The sequence below is a fragment of the Mustela nigripes genome, chromosome X, assembly GCF_022355385.1.
Source record: "Mustela nigripes isolate SB6536 chromosome X, MUSNIG.SB6536, whole genome shotgun sequence".
Taxonomy (NCBI): Eukaryota; Metazoa; Chordata; class Mammalia; order Carnivora; family Mustelidae; genus Mustela; species Mustela nigripes.
In genome coordinates, this window is record NC_081575.1 from 104,046,160 (window position 1) to 104,066,863 (window position 20,704).

A 20,704-nucleotide genomic window follows, 5' to 3' on the forward strand; every position below is an offset into this window, starting at 1 on the left:
TAACAGTCCTTTAGCATTTTAAAGGTAAGGAAAAATACCAAATGGGGTTAATTCACATTATGGACTAATGGCCTGTAAACTTTCGTTTGAAAGCAAAGCACAGGAAAAAGCTCTGACAAGAGCTACTTTTTACCATAAAAATAAACTTCTTTCAAATAATTTGTGACTTTTCCAAGTCAAATGGCCAAGTGTCAAACAAAAATTAAAGCCACCATCCAATTACAACCTTTAAAACATGGGCTTTACAAAGGGAAATGGTAAAACAATCTTAGGGAACTGTTGTTTGTTTACATTGTTACGTTGTTGATGTTGTTTATGGACAGTAAAGAAGAGTACACAGTAAATACTTCACATGCCAAATCCAGGGCTCTTGGTGACAAACAACACTTAGACTCCATTCTCAATAATGTAAATGTGTGTAATGGTCCTCGCTCTTCACAAGACTCCCAATGTAACATCTACTGGTGTTCTGGCCTTGGTCCAAACTGAATAAATATATTTGTCCTCCAGTTCCAACAGATTTTCAATTTTTTTTTTTGAGGCCAGGGATGGGCAGAGGGAGAGGGAGCAGGAGAGAGAGAATCTCAACCAGACTGAGCCCATAGCGGAGCTCAAATTCATGACCCTGAGATCCTGACCTGAGCAGAAATCAAGAGTCAGACTTAACCAACTAGCCACCCAGGCGCCCCACCCCAGTTGACTCTTAAAGGGGAACTTATCAAATGTCACTTGGAAGTAAACTTCTGATCTTGGAATACAGATAGGCACGACCCAGAGTTTCAGTTTATATCCCCCTCCTAACAAGTACCCTAATACCTCTTAACGTTACTGAGTGATCTGTAAACACCCCAAGCAGGTAAATTTCAACTAATCCACTCATTCCTAAAGTGCAACCTATGAATAATAAATAAGAAGGAAGCTAAAAGGAAAAACAGTTTCATAATTAAAATTCCCTAAATAAAATGAAAGGTTCTTGGAACATTTCATGAAGTTCCTTCAGTGACACATACATTTAATATCTTTCTCTTAGTTTATTTTCTTTAGCCTTCTGACACGTACAAGAACCTGTCAGTAACTCACACATAGTGCCATTATGACCCTGAACTCCTAGATAGTGTACTTATTAGAAGCAAATGACAAAAAAAGCATTCCAGCTCTTAAACTTGTGAAAGAGAACTATAGTAAATTGTGTGAGGGTATAGATACTGTCAAGACTTTTCCCCTTTTTGCCAAGAAGCTTCTAAGTAGCTATTCTATTCCCTCTTATTTGCTGGGAGAGCAATGTGCACTCCTGTAAAAGGCTGGAGTAAGTCTCCAGTGACTTTCCAGATCACTCCACCGTGTCTCCAAGAGTCAATGGACTTTTTGAAAATGGCTGATCATCAAAGACTGATTCAGCCACCTCAGCTAAAAATTTTAGAGATGTTTGGAAGAGAAGTCCATCCTCTAGCTGTCTAAGATATCTAGCGAACAATCTGAAATGGCTAGATTCAGAAAAAAGTAAAGGGTGAACAACTTCTAATATATTGATCCCCATAAAGAGATAACAAAACAGACAGAAACAATGTACTCATAAGAGAATCTGTACACAATTCTCTCAACTCATGCCTTTAAGGAAATGCCCTTCAGGCTAAAAGAGAAAAAACTATTAATGATACTGCAAATAAACATGGGCCAGACATGAGCCATGAACAAAAGTTCAAAAACAAAAACAAAAACAAAAACTTCAGTTACTAATGAAAAGAAGAAATTTTTCCTTCACATTACATAAATTTTGCTAATTCACTGAAAATATGCTGTATGTAGCCCAAGTTCTTGGTGAATATCCAAAACCATAAAACTAATATTTGAACCAACTCCTACATCAGGAGGAGTTCTTGTTTTATACCCAAGGACAACAAAACGAATTAAGTCAAGACCTTTAAAAAATAATTTTTAGCCTATCTTGTAAATGGAAAAAACTGGTCAATTATGACTAGAACTGAAACCAGTTAAGACCAAGTCAAGGGCAGCAAGAAGATTCTTACGGGAGGAAATCCAGCAGTGTTTTGAGGTTTCTTTATATCCTTAAGGCTACTTCCAGCCTTAATACTGACCAACAAAATGTTGAATCAATATTCGCTGACAAACAACATAAACACTCTGCAGGTAATGAATAAGAAAAATGTGTAAATTTTCCTTTTAAAATTTTTTTTATAGGTCATAGAGAAGTTGCCAATATGATTTTCAGGTAGGAGAAAAAAAAAAAACATGCACTTGTCATGACATTTTCAAATACTTTGTTATGTAACAAAGCTTTTCCCAGACCCATTAAACTCCACAGTGCTGGCAAGTCCTGCATGAGGGTTGCAGGCAGCACCCAATCATCTGGGCAAAGGTGCAGATACACTCTCTTAGGATGGAGTTAATAAAAGAACTCCACCCCATGTCTCTCTTTTAAAACGAACCTAGGCTTTTAGAGAACAGCAGAGACACACTTCAGGTCTATTTTTCTGTGGTAATGTCTGGTTTTTGTAGGTCCAATGATCACGTTGCCTATGCTTACTTTATTACAATTACTAAACTCTATAGAAAATAGCATTTTCAAAATATAGCATTTAAAGAGTCCTTTTTGTACTGTTCCTCCCCCAAAGCCCTGCTTTAATAGAGAACAATGTGAGACAGGCTGTGGGGACCAAAGCTGGGGATTCCTACACCGCCGCCCCTCATGCAGGGGAAGCCTGTGCTCACAAGGGCCCCCATGGCCTGCTTCTGAGACAGCGGTGTGATGCTGCGTGAACAGCCTGACAGTAGGTCTGGCTTTTATGATGCAAATTTCCACTTTAAACTCAAAGGTAATTACAGTATTTTAACGTACCTTTCTCATGATCGGTAATAAGTTTCTCCAGTGCATAGTCCGCATCAAAAATGTACCGGTAAAAGCACAGCTGGGTGTACAGGGACTTGTCAGAATACTGCAACAGAACAGAAAATAAATGAATACTACTATTGGTGAGGGGAGTGATGGGGATCACTCTAAACAGTGTATTCCCTACTCTCAACTTCTAGAGCAAGCAGCTTTTTTTTTTTTTTTTACGAAGGGGGGGTGACTAAGAAGGAGAGAATCATACTAATGATTTGTCCCCCTCATATAGCATACATACCTTTCATAATTCAGAATAAATCCTGCCACTTCGATCATAGATTACTACTTGCGAAGCTGCAGACTGATTACCCCTGCTGTCAAAAAACTGATTTTGTCAAATTGCAAATTCCTATGCACCCTTGACAATTTGCACTGTTAATTGGGAAAAGTGGTACTGTGCTTCCTACCTGGGACCTGTCCATGGTAGCAAGAAGTTAAACAATTTCTGAAAACTGTTTAACATATACTGCCACACTACGAACCCAATTTTATGACTTGCGGTGGAAATCTATCTCCTTTTCCAGGGACTGGCTCGCAGACATGACAATGGTAAATTAAGCGTAGTCTTGAGGAACATCTTAACCACTCGTTCTGTGCTAATCGTAAGTGGGCAATGTATGAACTCTGAGAAATACCAGGTGAAATGAAATAATTGAGGTTTTTGATCCCACTCACATCAAAACAAATGCTTAGTGACGTTGGCAAGTTCTAATTCAACATCATAGGAGAAGTGCCTGAACTACTATTCATTCAGCAAACATATAATGAACAATGATATTCCTGGGGTTATCCAGAGCTACTGTGTATTCTCCCTAAGCAACCGTCCTCACCCTGTGTGGGGCGAAAAACACATGCAGCCAATTCAACAGTCACAGTAAGAATTATGTGGTGAATCAATTCAAGTGCATTTCTCTTCATTTAAAACCAACTGCCCTAGGAACTTTCCTTCCTTCTTCCTATGAAGTTAGATATTTGGGAAACCCTCATGTTGAAGGACAATGACCTAGAACTTTGATGTCTTCTTTGGGGGTAGGGGTATCCTACCAAGGTGAAACAAGTGAACCCTCAGAACTTCTCAAATGAGAAGCTCAAATAAGAAACATGTTACCAGCTCTCGCTTGCTGCCTTGGAGGAACACGAAATCCAACCAGCATTGACTAAGCACCCACTGCATGCCACACTGGGCACCAGTGACAAACATACATTCAGCTAACTCACATGGTAAGCATTCCATAGAGGGATGTTGGCGGAATTAATCAATGAATGACCATCACGACTAAGTCATGCAGCAGGGGCCGGTGGCACCCACAGACTAGCATGCCACTAGGAATGTCAGGAAAACCACTACCTACAACTGGATACCAAAACAGCCTTATTTTTGAAGGGAATCTCTTGGGTAACCAAGTATTAGATCCAAGGATCCGAGCTCCGTATCAATGATGAAAAACCAAAGTCAACTCAATTTGGTAGAGAAGTAACTAAAATCAGTTATTACAGCTCAACGACTGACCTTCCTGTTAACTGCATTACAAAATCTGTTACTAAACTTAGTGTATTTTAAACATCTTTGGCCATTATAAAGGGTATCTATTAATATTAGGCAGCAGGAATAACCCACATGGAGCTATTCATCAGCCAGGGCTATTGTCTTTTTTTGTGTTCATTCCTTCCATGAGTCTCTCTTTCTTTACCTGAACCTATTTTAAAAAGTATACACCTAAAGCCTATTTTATTTCTTATTAGCTATTCTACAATATGCATCATCATTATACTATTATACACCAGTTATTTTTAGCGAATCCTGATTACTGCTTCCTGGGGGAAAAAAAAGGAGGACGACAGCGATTAAGTTATTTGTTTAGTTTTTTAGATTCAGCAGTAATTGCTGGTACACATCTCCCTGACTGCACACATGCTGCAGGTTGAATAGAACACTGAAATTACCTCCTTCATAATAGTTTGTTTTGATAATGTATTGTGTGTCGAGATGATGAGAAACAGTTGCTGTCAATTTGATTAGCCATTATATTTTTATGTTAATTGCCATTATTGGGTCCATTCTGTTTAGTGTCACCATAGAAGCCATACAATGTTAGCATAAATAACAAATTGGAGTAAATTAGGAAGATATATTTTTGCCAATTCATTTTAATTGCCCCTCAGTCCTTCCGTTGGTTAACGCAGCTGTTGACCCATAATAAGCGCTGGGTCAATATAGCTGCTTGTCAATTCAGAAATGCAAAGTGCTGTGTTGCTGGTAATGGATATACAACAACCTTTGCCAGCCAACTGAAGCAAACGAGTGACAACCCACATGAAGGAATAAAGCGTCAGCCACGGAGTTTAGTGACCTGATATTAGTAGGCAGGCTAATTGAAAGTCACTGCCTAAATGGATAAGGAAAATAGGGGAAAAAATGAAAAAGGAGTTATATATTTTTAAAAAATATACCAACACTTCCTGCCCTTTTGATTCCTGACATATTTTGCAATTAGTAAATTGGCTGAAAACAAAAGGCCCTATTAGATTTTCAATGTCAAATACAATTAAGTGGTTTTAAAGAACACACATGAAATGGAGAAAACTATAGTTTAAATGAACAAGAATAACACCTACTTTTGTTTTCTTGATTTTGCACCATTAATTTGTGATCACTTGGAGGGCTTTTTTTTTTTTTTATCATTACCATCTTTTCTCTTTTGCCTTTGATGATAAATTCTTCTAATCAAGAAACCTGACACCCTCTAGTCTTCTCTGAGATGTTCAGCAGGTTTTTTTCCCCACACTTAAATGCTCATTTTGACTGTACAAGATTGGATGGAAAATACTTCAAGAAAATAAGATGATATTTTAACATTTCTTTCTCTCTCTAGCTTTTACTTATTGGTTTAAAATGTTCGATTTCTTGCTCTTTTCCTTGAAAATTGCACTCAACACGGTGCCTAGGCTTCTTTCAGTCTTCCTTTATACTTCGAACATCATGCACCAAAGTGGCCGATTGTGATTTCGTAAGGACAATGCTGAGCTGAAATAGCTACTGTGTATATCACACTCTGCATTCAAGTTGGATGCTTGGAGTGTTAACAGAGTAATAAGTGTGGGTCCCATACATACATGGGGGGAGGGAAGGAATTCCGCTTTGATACACCTAGCACAGAGGAGGCACTTCGCAAATATCGTGGAAGAAATGAATGGAAAAGGAAAATGTTATAATGCCGCTGGTTCTAATGCGTATTTCTAAATCCCGTAATTGGATTACATTAGAAACAATGCAAACTTCATTCTCTCTCCAAGCCAAGGTACCCTTACATGAAACGGTAGTTCTGTTTCCACTTATTTATAATCCCTGGTCTCTCTCCTGAGATTTTTGATGAGGATCTAGATCAGTGGTCCTTCACCTGACCACACATGAAAATCGCCTGGGAGCTTAAAAAATAATGCTGATGCTCAGACCCTACCCCTGCAACAACGAACTCAGAAAGCAGGGTGGAACGCTGGGGATGGGCATTTCTAAGCGCTCCAAGGTAGTTCTGCAGGGTAGTCTGAGATGAGCACTGCTGTGCTATGTATTACCTGTACTGCAGATAACTTTTAGAACCATGAACTCTTATCCCTCCAACCTGGCTTGAGATAAAGGAATTTACACTTACCAAAATAGCCTGAGAAGATTTCCTGACAACTCTTTTTGAGGAAGATGCTTGCTTGTCCTAGCAAGCTATTTCAAGATTAGAATAGGACATATTTTCCATTACATAAACACAGGCCAGTGTTAAACTTAATGTGTATTTTTTTGTTGTTGAATTAAAATCTATGTACCAAAAGTGCAAAAAGAATAAGTGTGCAGCTTGATGTACAAAGTGAACACATGTCTGTAATCAGCACCCACAATAAGAAGCAGAACATCACCAGCATCCCAGAGTCCTCTCCTTGTTCCCCTGCTAGCTACTCCTCATCTTCTCCACAAGGATAACAACAGATTAGCCTTTAAAAAAACAACAACCCAATAACTTCACATGCATAGCATCAAATAGTTTTCACTCTTTTTTTCTTTGGTTTCTTTTGCCCAACATTATGTTTGTGAGATTCACCCATGTTGTTGCATGTAAAAAGAATTTTATTCTCATTGCCATGGAGTATTCCACTGAATGAACAGATCACAATCTACTTAACCATTCTATGGAAGATGGATATTTAGGTGGTTTCCAGTTTTTTTTTTTGTTTTTTTTTTTTTGCTTTTAGGAATGGTGCTGCTGTGAATATTGTTGTACATACCTTTGAAGCACGTAAGTGTACATTTCCCTTGATTATAATACCTGGCAATGGAAATGCTGGGTCACGGGGCACGCAAATGTTCAGCTTTAGTAGCGATTGCTAAACTGTTTCCAAAGTGGACTCAGTATTGATTTTCAACGGACTTTCTTTTGAACTGGTGTGACAACACATGGTCTTTTATTTTAGCTTTATAAGACTGTTGTGTGGCAATGTAACCAGTATTCTCTCTCTTCCCCTCATCTGTGGGGACAGAGTAGAAGTTAGCTAAAACTACCACTTTATCAACTTGAAAATAAACATAACTTGTTCCTGAACTGAATTCCTTGAGGTATGAAGAGTTTGGTTCACAACCCTAGAGATTATCAACAGCAAAATCTTAACCTCAAGATACCTTCCTCATACAACCTAGAACATGCAAGGCCTGCCTTCTCACATTAACTGGTATATACTCACAGAAGTTAAATCCATTTGGTTTAAACCTCAACAATATCAATCAGGAAGGAAAATGTGCTGCCCCAATTCCCAAAATATAGCCCCAAAGTATTGTTGATTAAACATTCTTCTTCTACCATGAGCACACACACACACACAAAACTCAGCACTGACTAGAAATTTAAAATATAACAATGATAGCAAACCCCAAAACTGTGCAAAAGCTGAGGACAGAATTTACTCCAGGCATCACAGCATGAAGCAGACTCAGAACTCTAAACCCTGCTGGCAGTGACATAGACCATAAGATACAAGTCTAGAAATGGAAAATTGCCTTACAACAGCCTTGGCTGAAAAATCTCTACTAGGGGGTGCCTGGGTGGCTCATTCGGTTAAAAGCACCCACTTTTGACTTTGGCTCAGGTCATGATGGGCTCCACACTGGGCATGGAGCCTGCTTGGGAATCTCTCTCCCTTGCCCTCTTCCCCCACTACAATTACATGCGTTCTCTCTCTCAAAAAAAAAAAAAAAATCCCTACTAGTACTGTCACCATCTACCAGACAGAGCTTCAACCATCAGACCTACTCAAGTCTCTGCCGGCCCCTCCAATGCCAGCCCGGCCCCACACCTGTCTCACTCCTTACCATCATCTGCTCCGGGCACACAGGCCTTGTGTTCCTTCCCTCCTCTGCACACTGGCCCAGGGAATTCTACCCCTCCTGGCAGGCTTATCCTTCCAACCTGCCTAAAGAGTCACTCACTTTCTACCTACCTCGTCGGACCTCACAGTCATTACAGTTTCTGGGATGTCTCCAGCATCTGGTTTGCTCACTTTCTACTTGACAAACCCAGCTGCCTCTCCTCAAGGTCCCAGTGGTTGACCACAGCCCTCTGGCCCCGACATCACATTCCAGGTAGTCCTCTCGGTTTTGACCATCCATGTACCTCCTAGAATGTGAGCTCCAGAGGGCAGGGACTCTATTTATTTCCCTCTGCACTGCTGGTGCCTCGGCCGGAGCCGGGAGTGTAGTTGACCCTCAATGAAGGTTTGTAGAAGGAAGGGATTCATAAACATGTCTCCCACCTCTCTCTGAGCTTCAACATGTTGCCTAATGATATAGCACTAGTCCCTTGAAATGATTTCTAATATAGCCTGTGTGTATCTCCCCATGGTAGGCTGACTTTGGGCTCAGATTGAATCACTTAAAGGCTAGGGCGACTTTGAACACACTGCTTAACCTATCCTAACCTTAACACTGCTCAATTTTTTCATTGGTAAAATGAGGCTAATAAGCCTTATAAGGATCATGAGATGCCATATGGAAAGCATACATGAGAATACATGACAGATCCTGTACTTTCCCTGGCTAGTCCGTAAGTTTCCAGAGGGTCTGAATTTGCACATGTTTGGAAAACCCAATGCCATGCCCATGATAGGTGCTCCTGAAAATTTTAACTAAGCAATATGTTTAAACTCTAGATTATGAATGCCAGCTTTTTAAGGAATGCATTAAAACTGCTATTTCTCATGTTTTAGTAGAGATATGCTTTTAGAATTCTAGTACCCCTCAATTTCCATACACCTTTAAGCCTTATATAAATTATTAGTCTTGATTATGAAAGAACTGAGCCAAGCTTTCTTGCTTCCCCTGCCACTCAAATTAGCTTTCTCCCCATTTTATTCGCAATATCTGTATTAACTTAGCTATTTTGCAAATATGGAAAAACAGAGGGTGAAAAAAATACTGGCTTGCCAACTCCACTGTACTTCTTTGTAAAGAAAATTATTTCCATAGGGTACAGAAATAACTTATTTGGATTACTTCAATTAGTTCTAATACAAAACATTGCCACCACTTCATTAATCAGCCGCTTGTGAGGGTTACTTTTCCAAGAAGTCTTTTTGGTAATTTGATTAGAAAGAATGGTACTGCATATTATCATCTGATTCAGTGTGTCCGTCAAGCAGACAATTTACAGCGAATTCTTGATAACGATGGGTTTAAAAAAACACACACAGCAGTTTCTTCATTTCAGAATCCTAGTCCCATTTTTTGGTAAAGATGAAGTTATTTTTCAAAGTCTTTGGCAACACACGTTGCTGAATAAGCATCAGGAAATATCTCAGTGCTTTAAGAAGCATTTCACTCTATTCCCTCTCCCCACAAACAACCCCCCCCCCCCCGAATGATGCAGTAATTAAAACCTAATTATTATCTTCATTTTAAACAAAACCTAAAGTGAATACCAATTAATAACAACATACTAATGAGCATCTGCTGTGATGAAATTGAATATGAATGTGCTGCAAATTTCGGGTAATTTATTTTTTTTAGGGTAAGTGCCACTGGTCGCATTCTGCAGTTAGAAGATTATATAGAATGTACACCATTTTCTATCAAGTCATTCTGCATGTGGCAATTTCCATCTTAGAAGACAGGGCTGGCTTTAACACTGCAGATGTTGAAATACCAAAATACTGGCCATGAGGTCTTCCCTGGAACTGAAGACTATTCTGGGACTCTACCTTGAATTTGCTGCTCTTCCTCGGAAAGTTTTCCTCTTGTTAAATGTCATATTTCTAGGTTAATCCCAGACCTCTCCCCAAAACTCAAAAGACTTGAATTTGTCCCTGTTCTACATATAATCATGTATAAATACCATGATAAAATATAAATACAAATTTAAAACCAGAAGAAACAATAATACAGAAATGAAGGTTTGTAAGGTACTTGGGATTCCACTGGAATCTTAAGTTGGCCTAGAAACATTTATTTATGCATAGGCAGGAGAAACCCTTGAAATCTGGAAACACTGAGGTAGTCAACTGTGTTCAGATTAATTAATGTCACTAATATCACATCAAGAAGCAAAATGTGGAGACCAAACAACGTTCTTCTAGATCACGGTTTTAACCTGCTAATCTATAACATGACTGGATCATTGTTTTTCAAATATGTTCCACTTGCTCACCTCCAAGGCTTCTCCAAATGTTTGATTTCATTGATTAAAGTATGTATATTTATTGTAAAAAATTCAAAATAGGCACATTCACATGTACTATATACAAAATCTTAGGATATTTAAGGCTCCACCATATTAACTGGTGCTCTCACTAAGAAACAACAACAACCAAACAAGTGTTATAAAGTTAAAACAGACATCATCTATATTGATAAAACCATTCATTTGTTTTACATATGGCCATTCTGCATGAATGTGGGTACAAGGGCTTCCTGGATTAGGTAATTTCTAGGGTTTCTCTCCAGGCTTAAACTAGACTGAAAGTTACAACTTGTTTCTTTGTCACAAAAGCAGCCACACTGGTCCTTCTTCCCTGGCATATCCACCCAAATGTATCTACCTTGTTAAAATGAAAGTTCTCTACCATTTTTCACTCCATCCACAAAAAATAGGCAAAATGGACATCTAGAATGCTTGGCTAGCTTTTTAGTATCTTTTTTTAAGATTTAATTTTATTTATTTGAGAGAGAGTGTGTGTGTGCCCTCATGACAGAGCAGCAGACAGAGGGAGAAGCAGGCTCCCTGCTGAGCAAGAGGCCCAATGTGGGGCTCAATCCCAGGACCGTGCGATCATAACCTGAACCAAAGGCAGATGCTTAATCGACTGAACCACCCAGGAGCCCTGGCTTTCTAGTAAAGGTCTATGATGAACAATATCAAGTTACTAAAATAAATGTACATGGCTACCCCGACCTCCCACCCCCTCTATCTCCCCATGTCCTCCATGCTATTTGTTATGCTCCACAAATAAGTGAAACCATATAATAATCGACTCTCTCTGCTTGACTTATTTCACTCAGCATAATCTCTTTCAGTCCCGTCCATGTTGCTACAAAAGTTGGGTATTTGTCCTTTCTGATGGAGGCATAATACTCCATAGTGTACATGGACCATATCTTCCTTATCCATTCGTCCGTTGAAGGGCATCTTGGTTCTTTCCAAAGTTTGGCGACCGTGGCCATTGCTGCTATAAACCTTGGGGTACAGATGGCCCTTCTTTTCACTACATCTGTATCTTTGGGATAAATACCCAGGAGTGCAATGGCAGGGTCATAGGGAAGTTCTATTTTTAATTTCTTGAGGAATCTCCACACTGTTCTCCAAAGAGGCTGCACCAACTTGCATTCCCACCAACAGTGGAAGAGGGTTCCCCTTTCTCCACATCCCCTCCAACACATGTTGTTTCCTGTCTTGTTAATTTTGGCCATTCTAACTGGTGTAAGGTGATATCTCAACGTAGTTTTAATTTGAATCTCCCTGATGGTTAGTGATGATGAACATTTTTTCATGTGTCTGATAGCCACTGGAGGTCGGGGTACCAGGTGGTGGATATTATAGAGGGCACGGATTGCATGGAGCGCTGGGTGTGGTGCAAAAATAATGAATACTGTTATGCTGAAAATAAAAAAAAATGTACATGGCTACTATAAATAAACAGACTTGACATTTAGGATGAAGATTTGGCCTTGTAATTTGACATTGATGTTAAGGTGAACTCTGGCTTAGTTAATAACTTAGAACAAGTCATGCCTCAGATGGAAAACTAGTACAAGAGAGTCATGACCAACCCAGGACACAGGGTGTTAGCCAAAGTCAGCCTACCTTTACACCAGTAGTCACCTGAACTGATCAGAAAGATTAGTGTTCATTCATTCAACAACCCAAGCATCTACCATATGCCAGGTACTGTTCTAGCTGCTAAGGCTACATCAGAGAAGGAGAGAAACAGTGTAAGGTCATAGGAGCTTAGAGTCTGGTATGGGTATGTCTTCTCATAACACTGTATTGCAGTCAACTGTGGACATTTTCGTTTATCTACCTCCCCCTCATGTCAACCACTCTTAATGGCATTTTTACCTTCCATTTTCTAACAGCATTATTTGTGTTTTAGTTCTTTTTTTTAAAAAACATTTTAAAAAAATTTATTTGCTTGTAACAAGCTCTTTGAGGTAGGAGGAAACTAGAATTACTTGCTTTATTTTACAGAGCAAATTTTATTTTACAGGTAGAGTCATCTATTCACAGTCCCAGATCTGGTCAGTGAATGGGGTAGTTACCATCAGCTTGATAATCTCTTAGAAAATAAGTGGAGTCCAAAGGAGAATAATGGTTCAGAAGTAAGATCAAGAAGGCTACGGCAGGGAGCTTGACATGGGGCTCAATCCCAGGACCCCAAGATCAAGATCTGAACTGAAGGCAGATACTTAACCAACTGAGCCACCCAGGTGCCCTGACATCTCACACCTTGGTGTGAAATGCTGGTGGAGGATTACTTGAGATAAAAATGTTAAGTCCATATAGACATGCTATTTAAAATTGGCAGAGACTTCCTGAATGCTATGATTGAGTTAAATCACACTATGCTGAAGTAGAGGCTTAATGAAGTTTAGCATAACGTATTAATATCCATTTGACACTTTCTAGTTTTCAGATCAATCTCCCTTGCATTATGCTTTCTCCCATTTTATCTTCAATAAATGAACTAGCTATTCTGATTATCTTCATTTTACAGATAAGAAGGCTGAGACTCAAAGAGGTTATGGACTTGCCCTAGGTCATGCAGCTAGTAAGTGGCAGAGCCAGGACTTGATTCCAGGTTTTCAGTGTCCAAGCCCCTTGATCTTTTTAATATGCCACTTTTCATTCATACACTTGCAACTGTGTCATTCTCTGTGTTAATCAGTTGCTTTGTGGCTAGTTTTCAGCCTGAAATACTTGCTTCGCGTACCAGAGCAGCAGTCTCCGGTACCTCGCTGATGCAGTTCGGCTATCACGATGCCCCGTTTCAGGCCACGAGTCAAAACAACTGAAGCACAGGGCCAACGCAAACGGTACTGGCCTGGGGGCTGGAGGTAAAAGCTGAATGGATAAAGCGAGCATACCAAATAAAATGTTTTTTGATTTGTACGCACTGTTGCACTGGGCACCCGCTGTTTAACCATTATCGATTTAATTTTGTAATTTTTGTTACCTTCATTCGGAGTTGCACCTTTTAGAAACTGTGCCTTTGATTGGAAAGATGTCAAATGTGAGTTCTCTTTTTAAAGATACATTTATTTATTTATGTATTTATTCACTGAGAGAGAGAGACAGACAAACAGGGAGACGGAGAGAGCACACTGAGTGGGAGGAAGGGCAGACACAGAAGGAGAGAACCTCAGACTCCTGGCTAAGCACGGAGCCCGATGAGGCACTCGATGCCGAGACCTTGAGATCATGACCTCAGCTGAAATCAAGAGTCGGATGCTCAACCAACCAAGGCACCCAGGCACCTCTCAAAAGTGAGTTCTTAAAAGTAAAGTTTATGTTCCACACAGGCCTCTGTATGTTCACTTGCGATAACTTTCATCTGGACTTAGAAATTCTCATTAGAACATAAAAAAGCTTTCTTTTTCTCTGTGTTACAAATGAAAAAACTGAGTTGCACAGAGGCCAGGTAGCCTCTCTGCTCATATGTAAGCTGGGAGGAAAAACAACTCCAAGGTGCTATTATGAGGCCTTAGTGAGATGCTATGTGTGACGAGGAATCCCAAGTAACTGGTAGTGAGCACAGTAACTAGTAGCTATAAACACTTGCCTTTGGGAAGTTCCCTGAAATCATCAACCAAGTAGGCACTTGCAAAAATTTGACTTTTCTTTTTAAATTCTGGTGTTTTATATTTTGGCTCTTCATTCAAAAGCCAAGTCTAAATGATATACTCCTATAGTTCTAAATAAAGTCATTGATGATGTAAGCAAGTGATTCACAAGAAAAAGATGGGGTGGTAAGACTTCAGTATCAAAGACTGCAAAGAAATAAAGACTTGACTTAATGACTATCTCCCCAACAACTAACAAATTGAAATAGAACCAAATTTCCTTACTTTTAATCTCTTTGAGGCTAGTATCAGTTCTGCTCTAAATACTGCAATCCACTTCAGGATGGGATTATATCATTAATACCTCAGGACTCCCAAGGTTTGGCATTAAGATGAGGTGGCCAGTAGCATAAATTTCTTTAGAAGAAAGGCACTAAAATAAAGTCAAAGGATTTTAAATGCCTCAATGTGAAAATATGAAAGGAAGCAAGTACAGCATGGTTATTAAGACCACAGACTCCGGAACAAGACCAAATTCAGATCCTGGTTCTATCTCCTTAGCAGACATGTGATTTTGGGCAAGGCTTTTAACCCCTATGTTTCCTCATCTGTACGACAGGGATGAAAACAGTGCCTCACAGAATAATAATGCAGATTAAGAATTTAAATAGACAAAAAAGCTTACAACAGTGTATATGATTGCTTTAAATCTTTTTGGGGTATAACTCGGCTAAAACAAATCCTTAATGTACCTCTACAGTCTTTGTTTTGTTTTAGTGTCGTTATATGTCAGTCTATACTGAGGTTATATACCTTACAACCTATAAGAAGACAAACTATAGCTATGAAAATTGTCTAAAGGTGACTAATAGCTTCATAAACTCTCATAGACTCACATACACAACAGTAAACATAAAAACTGATGCCGAGGAATATTCAAGGAGTAGTGTTTTTTGTTTGCTTGTTTTTTACTGGGGGAAGTTGGTTATTGCTTTAAAACATGAAGAGGTAGATTTGGAGAGGCCTTTGCTGATGGTTCTTGGTCTTTCTTTTTGGTGTAAGATCTTACGTTAAAGACAAGGGTTAAATGTACAGAATAGTGGTTAACTGTGTGGCTTCTAGAGTTGGACAGACTGCTTCAAAACCTGGCTCTGACATTTACTGTAGGTGGAGTCCCCGGATGAGTCACTTAACCTCTCCAAGCCTCAGTCTCCCCACCTGTAAAATACCCATGAGAGTTCCGGGAGGACTAAACAGATAACACATATAAGGTGTTTGCCCAAAGTATACTGTTTGCAGGTGATAAGCATTCAGTCTGCCTTCCCTATTACTGAAGTATAATACCCTGTAATATCCTTGCCTTGATTTTAAGATATCTATCATTGCATCTTAATGTTTCTGAAACAAAGATTTATCTTACAGCTGCTATCCTTGCTAACAAGTTTCTTTTCCCCTGAAATGCTACTACTAAATCAGCATGTGCCTTATAATTGATGGCATGACAGAAGAGAAATACAGTAGGCATAAGCAGATTTAACATTTATGCCTCCCTTGTCCTATTTCATTAGTTAAGAATGAGTTTTTGTTAGGCTTCAGTTCTATTGGTCACACTACCTTTGGCATTGTCTTATTCTAGCCAGCTCAGTCAATGCAACAGATCGATTTATCTTACCCCAACATGGCCTCCAGGTGTGAAGGCCACAAACTCCCTTTCCTAGCCAGCTACCATCATAATACATGATATGAAGTAATTTACTTATTAAGATATCATTTAGTGGACCCAATGGCTTGGACTTTTTTACAGGAAATTTCAGGTAGCTATTAACATAGTTACTGAAACCTATTACACAAAGACTCGTGGTAGATGTGTCATGATTTTCCTGCATGATGTCTTGTATAACAAAACATTCAATGAGAACTCACTGTACATATACTTTTCAAATGTCAGCCAATTAATTGTGATAAGCAATGAAAAAAACAGCAACAAAAGAGAGGTATTAACATATCCACATGTGTAATTCAGTAATTCCTTATCTGCATTATTCCAATATGCCAGAATGATACTAGCACTCTAAAAACAGAGCCAACAAAAATTGATCTGGTTGCTCTTTGTCCTTTCTTTTCAAAGTGAATTATATCAGACACATGAAAAAATGTTCAAAGTGCATTATAAATTATAGTATTAGACACTTGTTTAATTAGAAACAAAGCTTGCCTGTATTTAAGACCTTATGGAAAGCTTACCTAGGCTTCCTCCTATGTTCAGTGGGAAACCACACCATTCTACAGTAAATGGCTAATGGACTTTCCCTGGAATAAAACGCACAGCTATGAATGTGTTTTTTCTCAACTTCTTTCACCTAAAAGAAAGGACACAGCAATTTCCTATAAGTCTTTTTTTTTTTTTTAAAGCTTTGAGACTTAAGAAATTTTATTTGGAAAAAATCAGAAAAACAAAACCCACAAACCTGCCCAGGCTCCATACCTCTAGGTCTCAAAGCATGAGGAGCCCTTTGATAATATATCCTACTAACTCTTTCCCTCCACTTAAAAACATGTCCTCAGGTTCCTGAGATAGGCTTCATTCCAGCTCCAACAGATTTAGATGCTATTCCACAGTTTGTTTTCCTGTCTCACCTTTCATGCTCTATCATGCTCCATCTGGGATCTGAACAGAAAGTTCAAGGATCAACAATTAACCATTCCTCAGTTCCTAAGCCTACATCATGCCTGCATCATATCTGATTCCTTGGCAGATTGCAGTGACACGAAAAAGTGTACTGTTTTTTTTCTGCATTCCTCTCGGCTCTAATTGTTCTGTAATTCTCAATGACTATACCAGAAGTGCCTCCATTTGAGCTCCAGCAGGTCTGTTTCTCTCAAATCATTTGTTACCACCCACCTGTCTCACTTGAGTCACCGCCACCTTGAATAGACACGCTGTGGTGCTCAATTATTTGGATGCAGATAATCCACATCTTTGTTCTTCCCCTTTCCTGCCTTAGACCACTTCACTTCTCAGCAGTTTTCAACCAGCAAAGTGAGAAAAAGTAATACACCTTCCTGAAATATGGTACTGGAATGTACTAGGTATTTATTTATTTATTTATTTTTAAAGATTTTATTTATTTATTTGACAGACAGAGATCAAATAGAGAGGCAGGCAGAGAGAGAGAGGAGGAAGCAGGCTCCCCGCCGAGCAGAGAGCCCGTTGTGGGGCTCGATCCCAGGACCCTGGGATCATGACCTGAACTGAAGGCAGAGGCTTTAACCCACTGAGCCACCCAGGTGCCCCTGTACTAAGTATTTAAATAAACACTGTGCCCTGCCTGCCTCTTTGCCAACTTGTGATCTCTATCTGTCAAATAAATAAATAAATAAAATCTTAGATTTAAAAAAAAACAAACAAACAAACCAAACCACTGTGCCCATATTGAGTAAACAAGGGATGAAATCAGTCAAATGTTTGTTAGCAACACCCTAAAAGTTTAAAGGGCTGGGAAGTGGAGATGGCTGGTGACAAATTCAAGTTCTCATTATCTGTAAATTTTATCTGTCCAGGTGAGTGCTTCTCAAACAGTTTCTTGGAACAGAACAGATTTTTATAGGTAAAGTTTAATAGAGCAACCTCATAAATAAAGTAAATGAAAGTGGAAATAGTCCAGGGTTATCTTTGGATAAGGTGTGTGATGCCACTCACAGAATCAGCTACAAACACTTTCTAATGCCAGTAACATCCCCTGAGGTATACGCAGCGTAGGAGCTAGAACTCTAGGCTCTCCGAACACAGAGCAACAAAAAGAGCAAACGGGTACATTACCAGCTGGAGATGAGGATGTGAATTTGCTAAGCCTAATATGAAATGGCACACAATCACCACCATTATACCATAAAATAAAAGGAAAGAAAAGAAAACATCTTTATTGGAATACTGTTCCCCTGCAGAGCTAGCACAAGTGGGCAGAAGCTGTTGGAGGCAACTTGAGCCTGCAGTCTCGCACAGGCCTGTGGGAGGTCTCGCCCGCCAATACGACTCCACCTTAATTCATTTCACCTTGCTCAGACACACTGTTTAACAGTTGTGAATGTAAAATAACCTGAACCAGTAATTTTAAACCAGAAGAACAAAAGGAACATGATTGAAACTAATTTACATTTCCAATTATTATTACAAAAATTTAGAAACTGTGCTCTTTTTTTGTGTGTGTGGTCTGTTTGTTTTTAAATAATCACCTTTAACCAAAAAGAAGAGGTATGCTTGAAAGAGATTCCAGAATGCTGGCTATGGTGAGACAAAAAGAAAACAAACCAGGACTGAAATTCTCTTGTTCTCTATGATGCTATGTATGGCCCCTTTCAATAAGTAAGATAAAAGAATGGGAACTTTAAGCAAACACGTTTATATGGCATAAAACACAGAACTTCCAGAACGCTACCTACCCTTGTCAAAAACACAATGCTCCGATACCCAGATTCTCCTATTCAAAACACTGTCGTGTTTTTAAGCCTTTACTAATTAAAAGGTTATAACTTGCATGAGTAGTCTGATACTGGTGCTCAAATCTATTCACCCATTTCTTAAGCTAAGGTTAGGAAAGACCTTTCTTTTACTTTACTTTAGCAGTGAGATTTTTAGCTTTACTTTTACTTTACTTTAGCAATGAGAATATTTTTTTTTAAAGATTTAATTTATTTATTTGACAGAGATCACAGGTAGGCAGAGAGGCAGGCAGAAAGAGAGGGGGAACTAGGCTCCAAAGAGATTTCTTTTCTCATAGTTGGATACTTCCTACATGGTGTAGATTCCTTGACATAGCTTAGCAGGGCTCCCAACGACATTTCTGTTTAGGTGTGTCTGGTTTTCAGCTTAGCGGCTTTGGGATTTACCTTATGGTGACCGCAATGCTGGATATTTAATTCATGTAACTTAAAAAAAAGATTTTTAAAATTTGACACAAAGAGAGACACAGCAAGAGAGCAAAAGCAGGGGAAACTGTAGGCAGAATGGAGAGGGAGAAGCAATCCACTGTGGGGTTCAATCCCAGGACCCTGGGATCATGACCTGAGCTGAAGGCAGACACTTAACGACTGAGCCACCAAAGCACGCCTAGTTCACGTAACTTTCTTGGTGGAAAAGGAATCCTTTTACTCGAAAATATCCTACAGGCAGAGTTCTATCTTCTTATCAACAGGCCACAGAAATCTGTGAACTGTGATTTTCTTCAATTTTTACTTTTAAACTTTTTAAAACTATCACAGTAAAATTGATTGGGGACAGGAGTACAGTTCTATGACTTTTAACACATGTTAACACTCATCACAATCAGGATATAGAATACTTCCATCACCCCCCAAACTTCCTTGTGCTGTCCCTTTGTATTCATACCACTCTATAATCCAGGACAACAACTGATCTATTCTCAATCGTTACAGTTCTATAATTTCAGGAATGTCCTATAAATGGATTCCTACTGTTTGAAGTCTTATGAGTCTGGCTTCTTTCATTCAACACAATGCCTCTGAGATCCATCCAAGTTGTTGGGTCTATCAGTAGTCCATTCCTTTTTACTGCTGAGTAATACTCCACGGTATGAAAGCACCAGTTTATTCATTTATCCACTGAAGTGTATGTGGGCTGTTTCCAGTTTTTGGCTATTCTGCTGCTTAGAAACATTTGTGCACAGGGTTGTTTTCTTGTTTGTTTGTTTTAACGAGCACGTGTTTTCACTTCTCTAGGTTTAATACCCAGGAGGACTGCTAGGTCATATAGTTTACATGCTTACATCTTTATAGCAAAGAGCCAACTGTTTTCCAGATGGGCAGCACAATTCAACATTCTCACCAGCAACAGATGAAGGTTCCTATTGCTCCACATCCTCATCAGCATTTGGTACTATATATTTTAGCCACTCCACTGCTGTAGAATAGAATCTTGTGGGTTCAATTTGCATTTCCCTGATGCTAGTAATTGTGAACAACTTTTCCCATGCATATTTGTCATCCTTATATCCTCTTTGATGAAGAATCTGTTTAAGCAATTTTGTTTATTTTTAAATTGGACTGTTTTTTTTTTAACTGTTGAGTTGGGAGAGTTCTTTATATATACTGTATACAAGTCCTTTGTTGGATACGTAATTTATAAATACTTTCTCCAAATTACTGGCTTGTCTTGTTTTCCCCTAACACCATCTTTTATAAGGCAATGGTTTTAATTTTTATCAAGTCCAGATGAATTTTTGAAGTTTTATGAATCATGGTTTTGGTCTCGTGTCTAAAAGCTCTTTGCATAATCCTAGCTCATAAATATTTTCCCTTATGTATTACCTCTTAAAGTTTTATATTTAGACCTGTGATATATTTTGATTTAATTTTTGTATAAGGTAACAGATTTAGGTCAGAGTTCATTTCTTCTGCATATGGTCAAAGTTAATTTTTTTCAATTTTACTTGTTTAAAGAACTATATATTCTCCTCTTCTTTTTTTTTTTTTTA

The 20,704-nt window shown here is 38.8% G+C and overlaps 1 protein-coding gene across 2 annotated transcripts in view; it reads right to left on the reverse strand.

Moving 5' to 3' along the window:
- POLA1 (DNA polymerase alpha 1, catalytic subunit) overlaps positions 1-20,704 on the reverse strand; it is a 311,518-nt gene that overhangs the window by 68,281 nt on the left and 222,533 nt on the right. For both annotated transcript variants that reach the window (XM_059385000.1, XM_059385002.1), the window contains exon 36: positions 2,858-2,954. In XM_059385000.1, the coding sequence (XP_059240983.1) occupies positions 2,858-2,954 (97 nt within the window). The remainder of the gene's footprint in view (positions 1-2,857; positions 2,955-20,704) is intronic.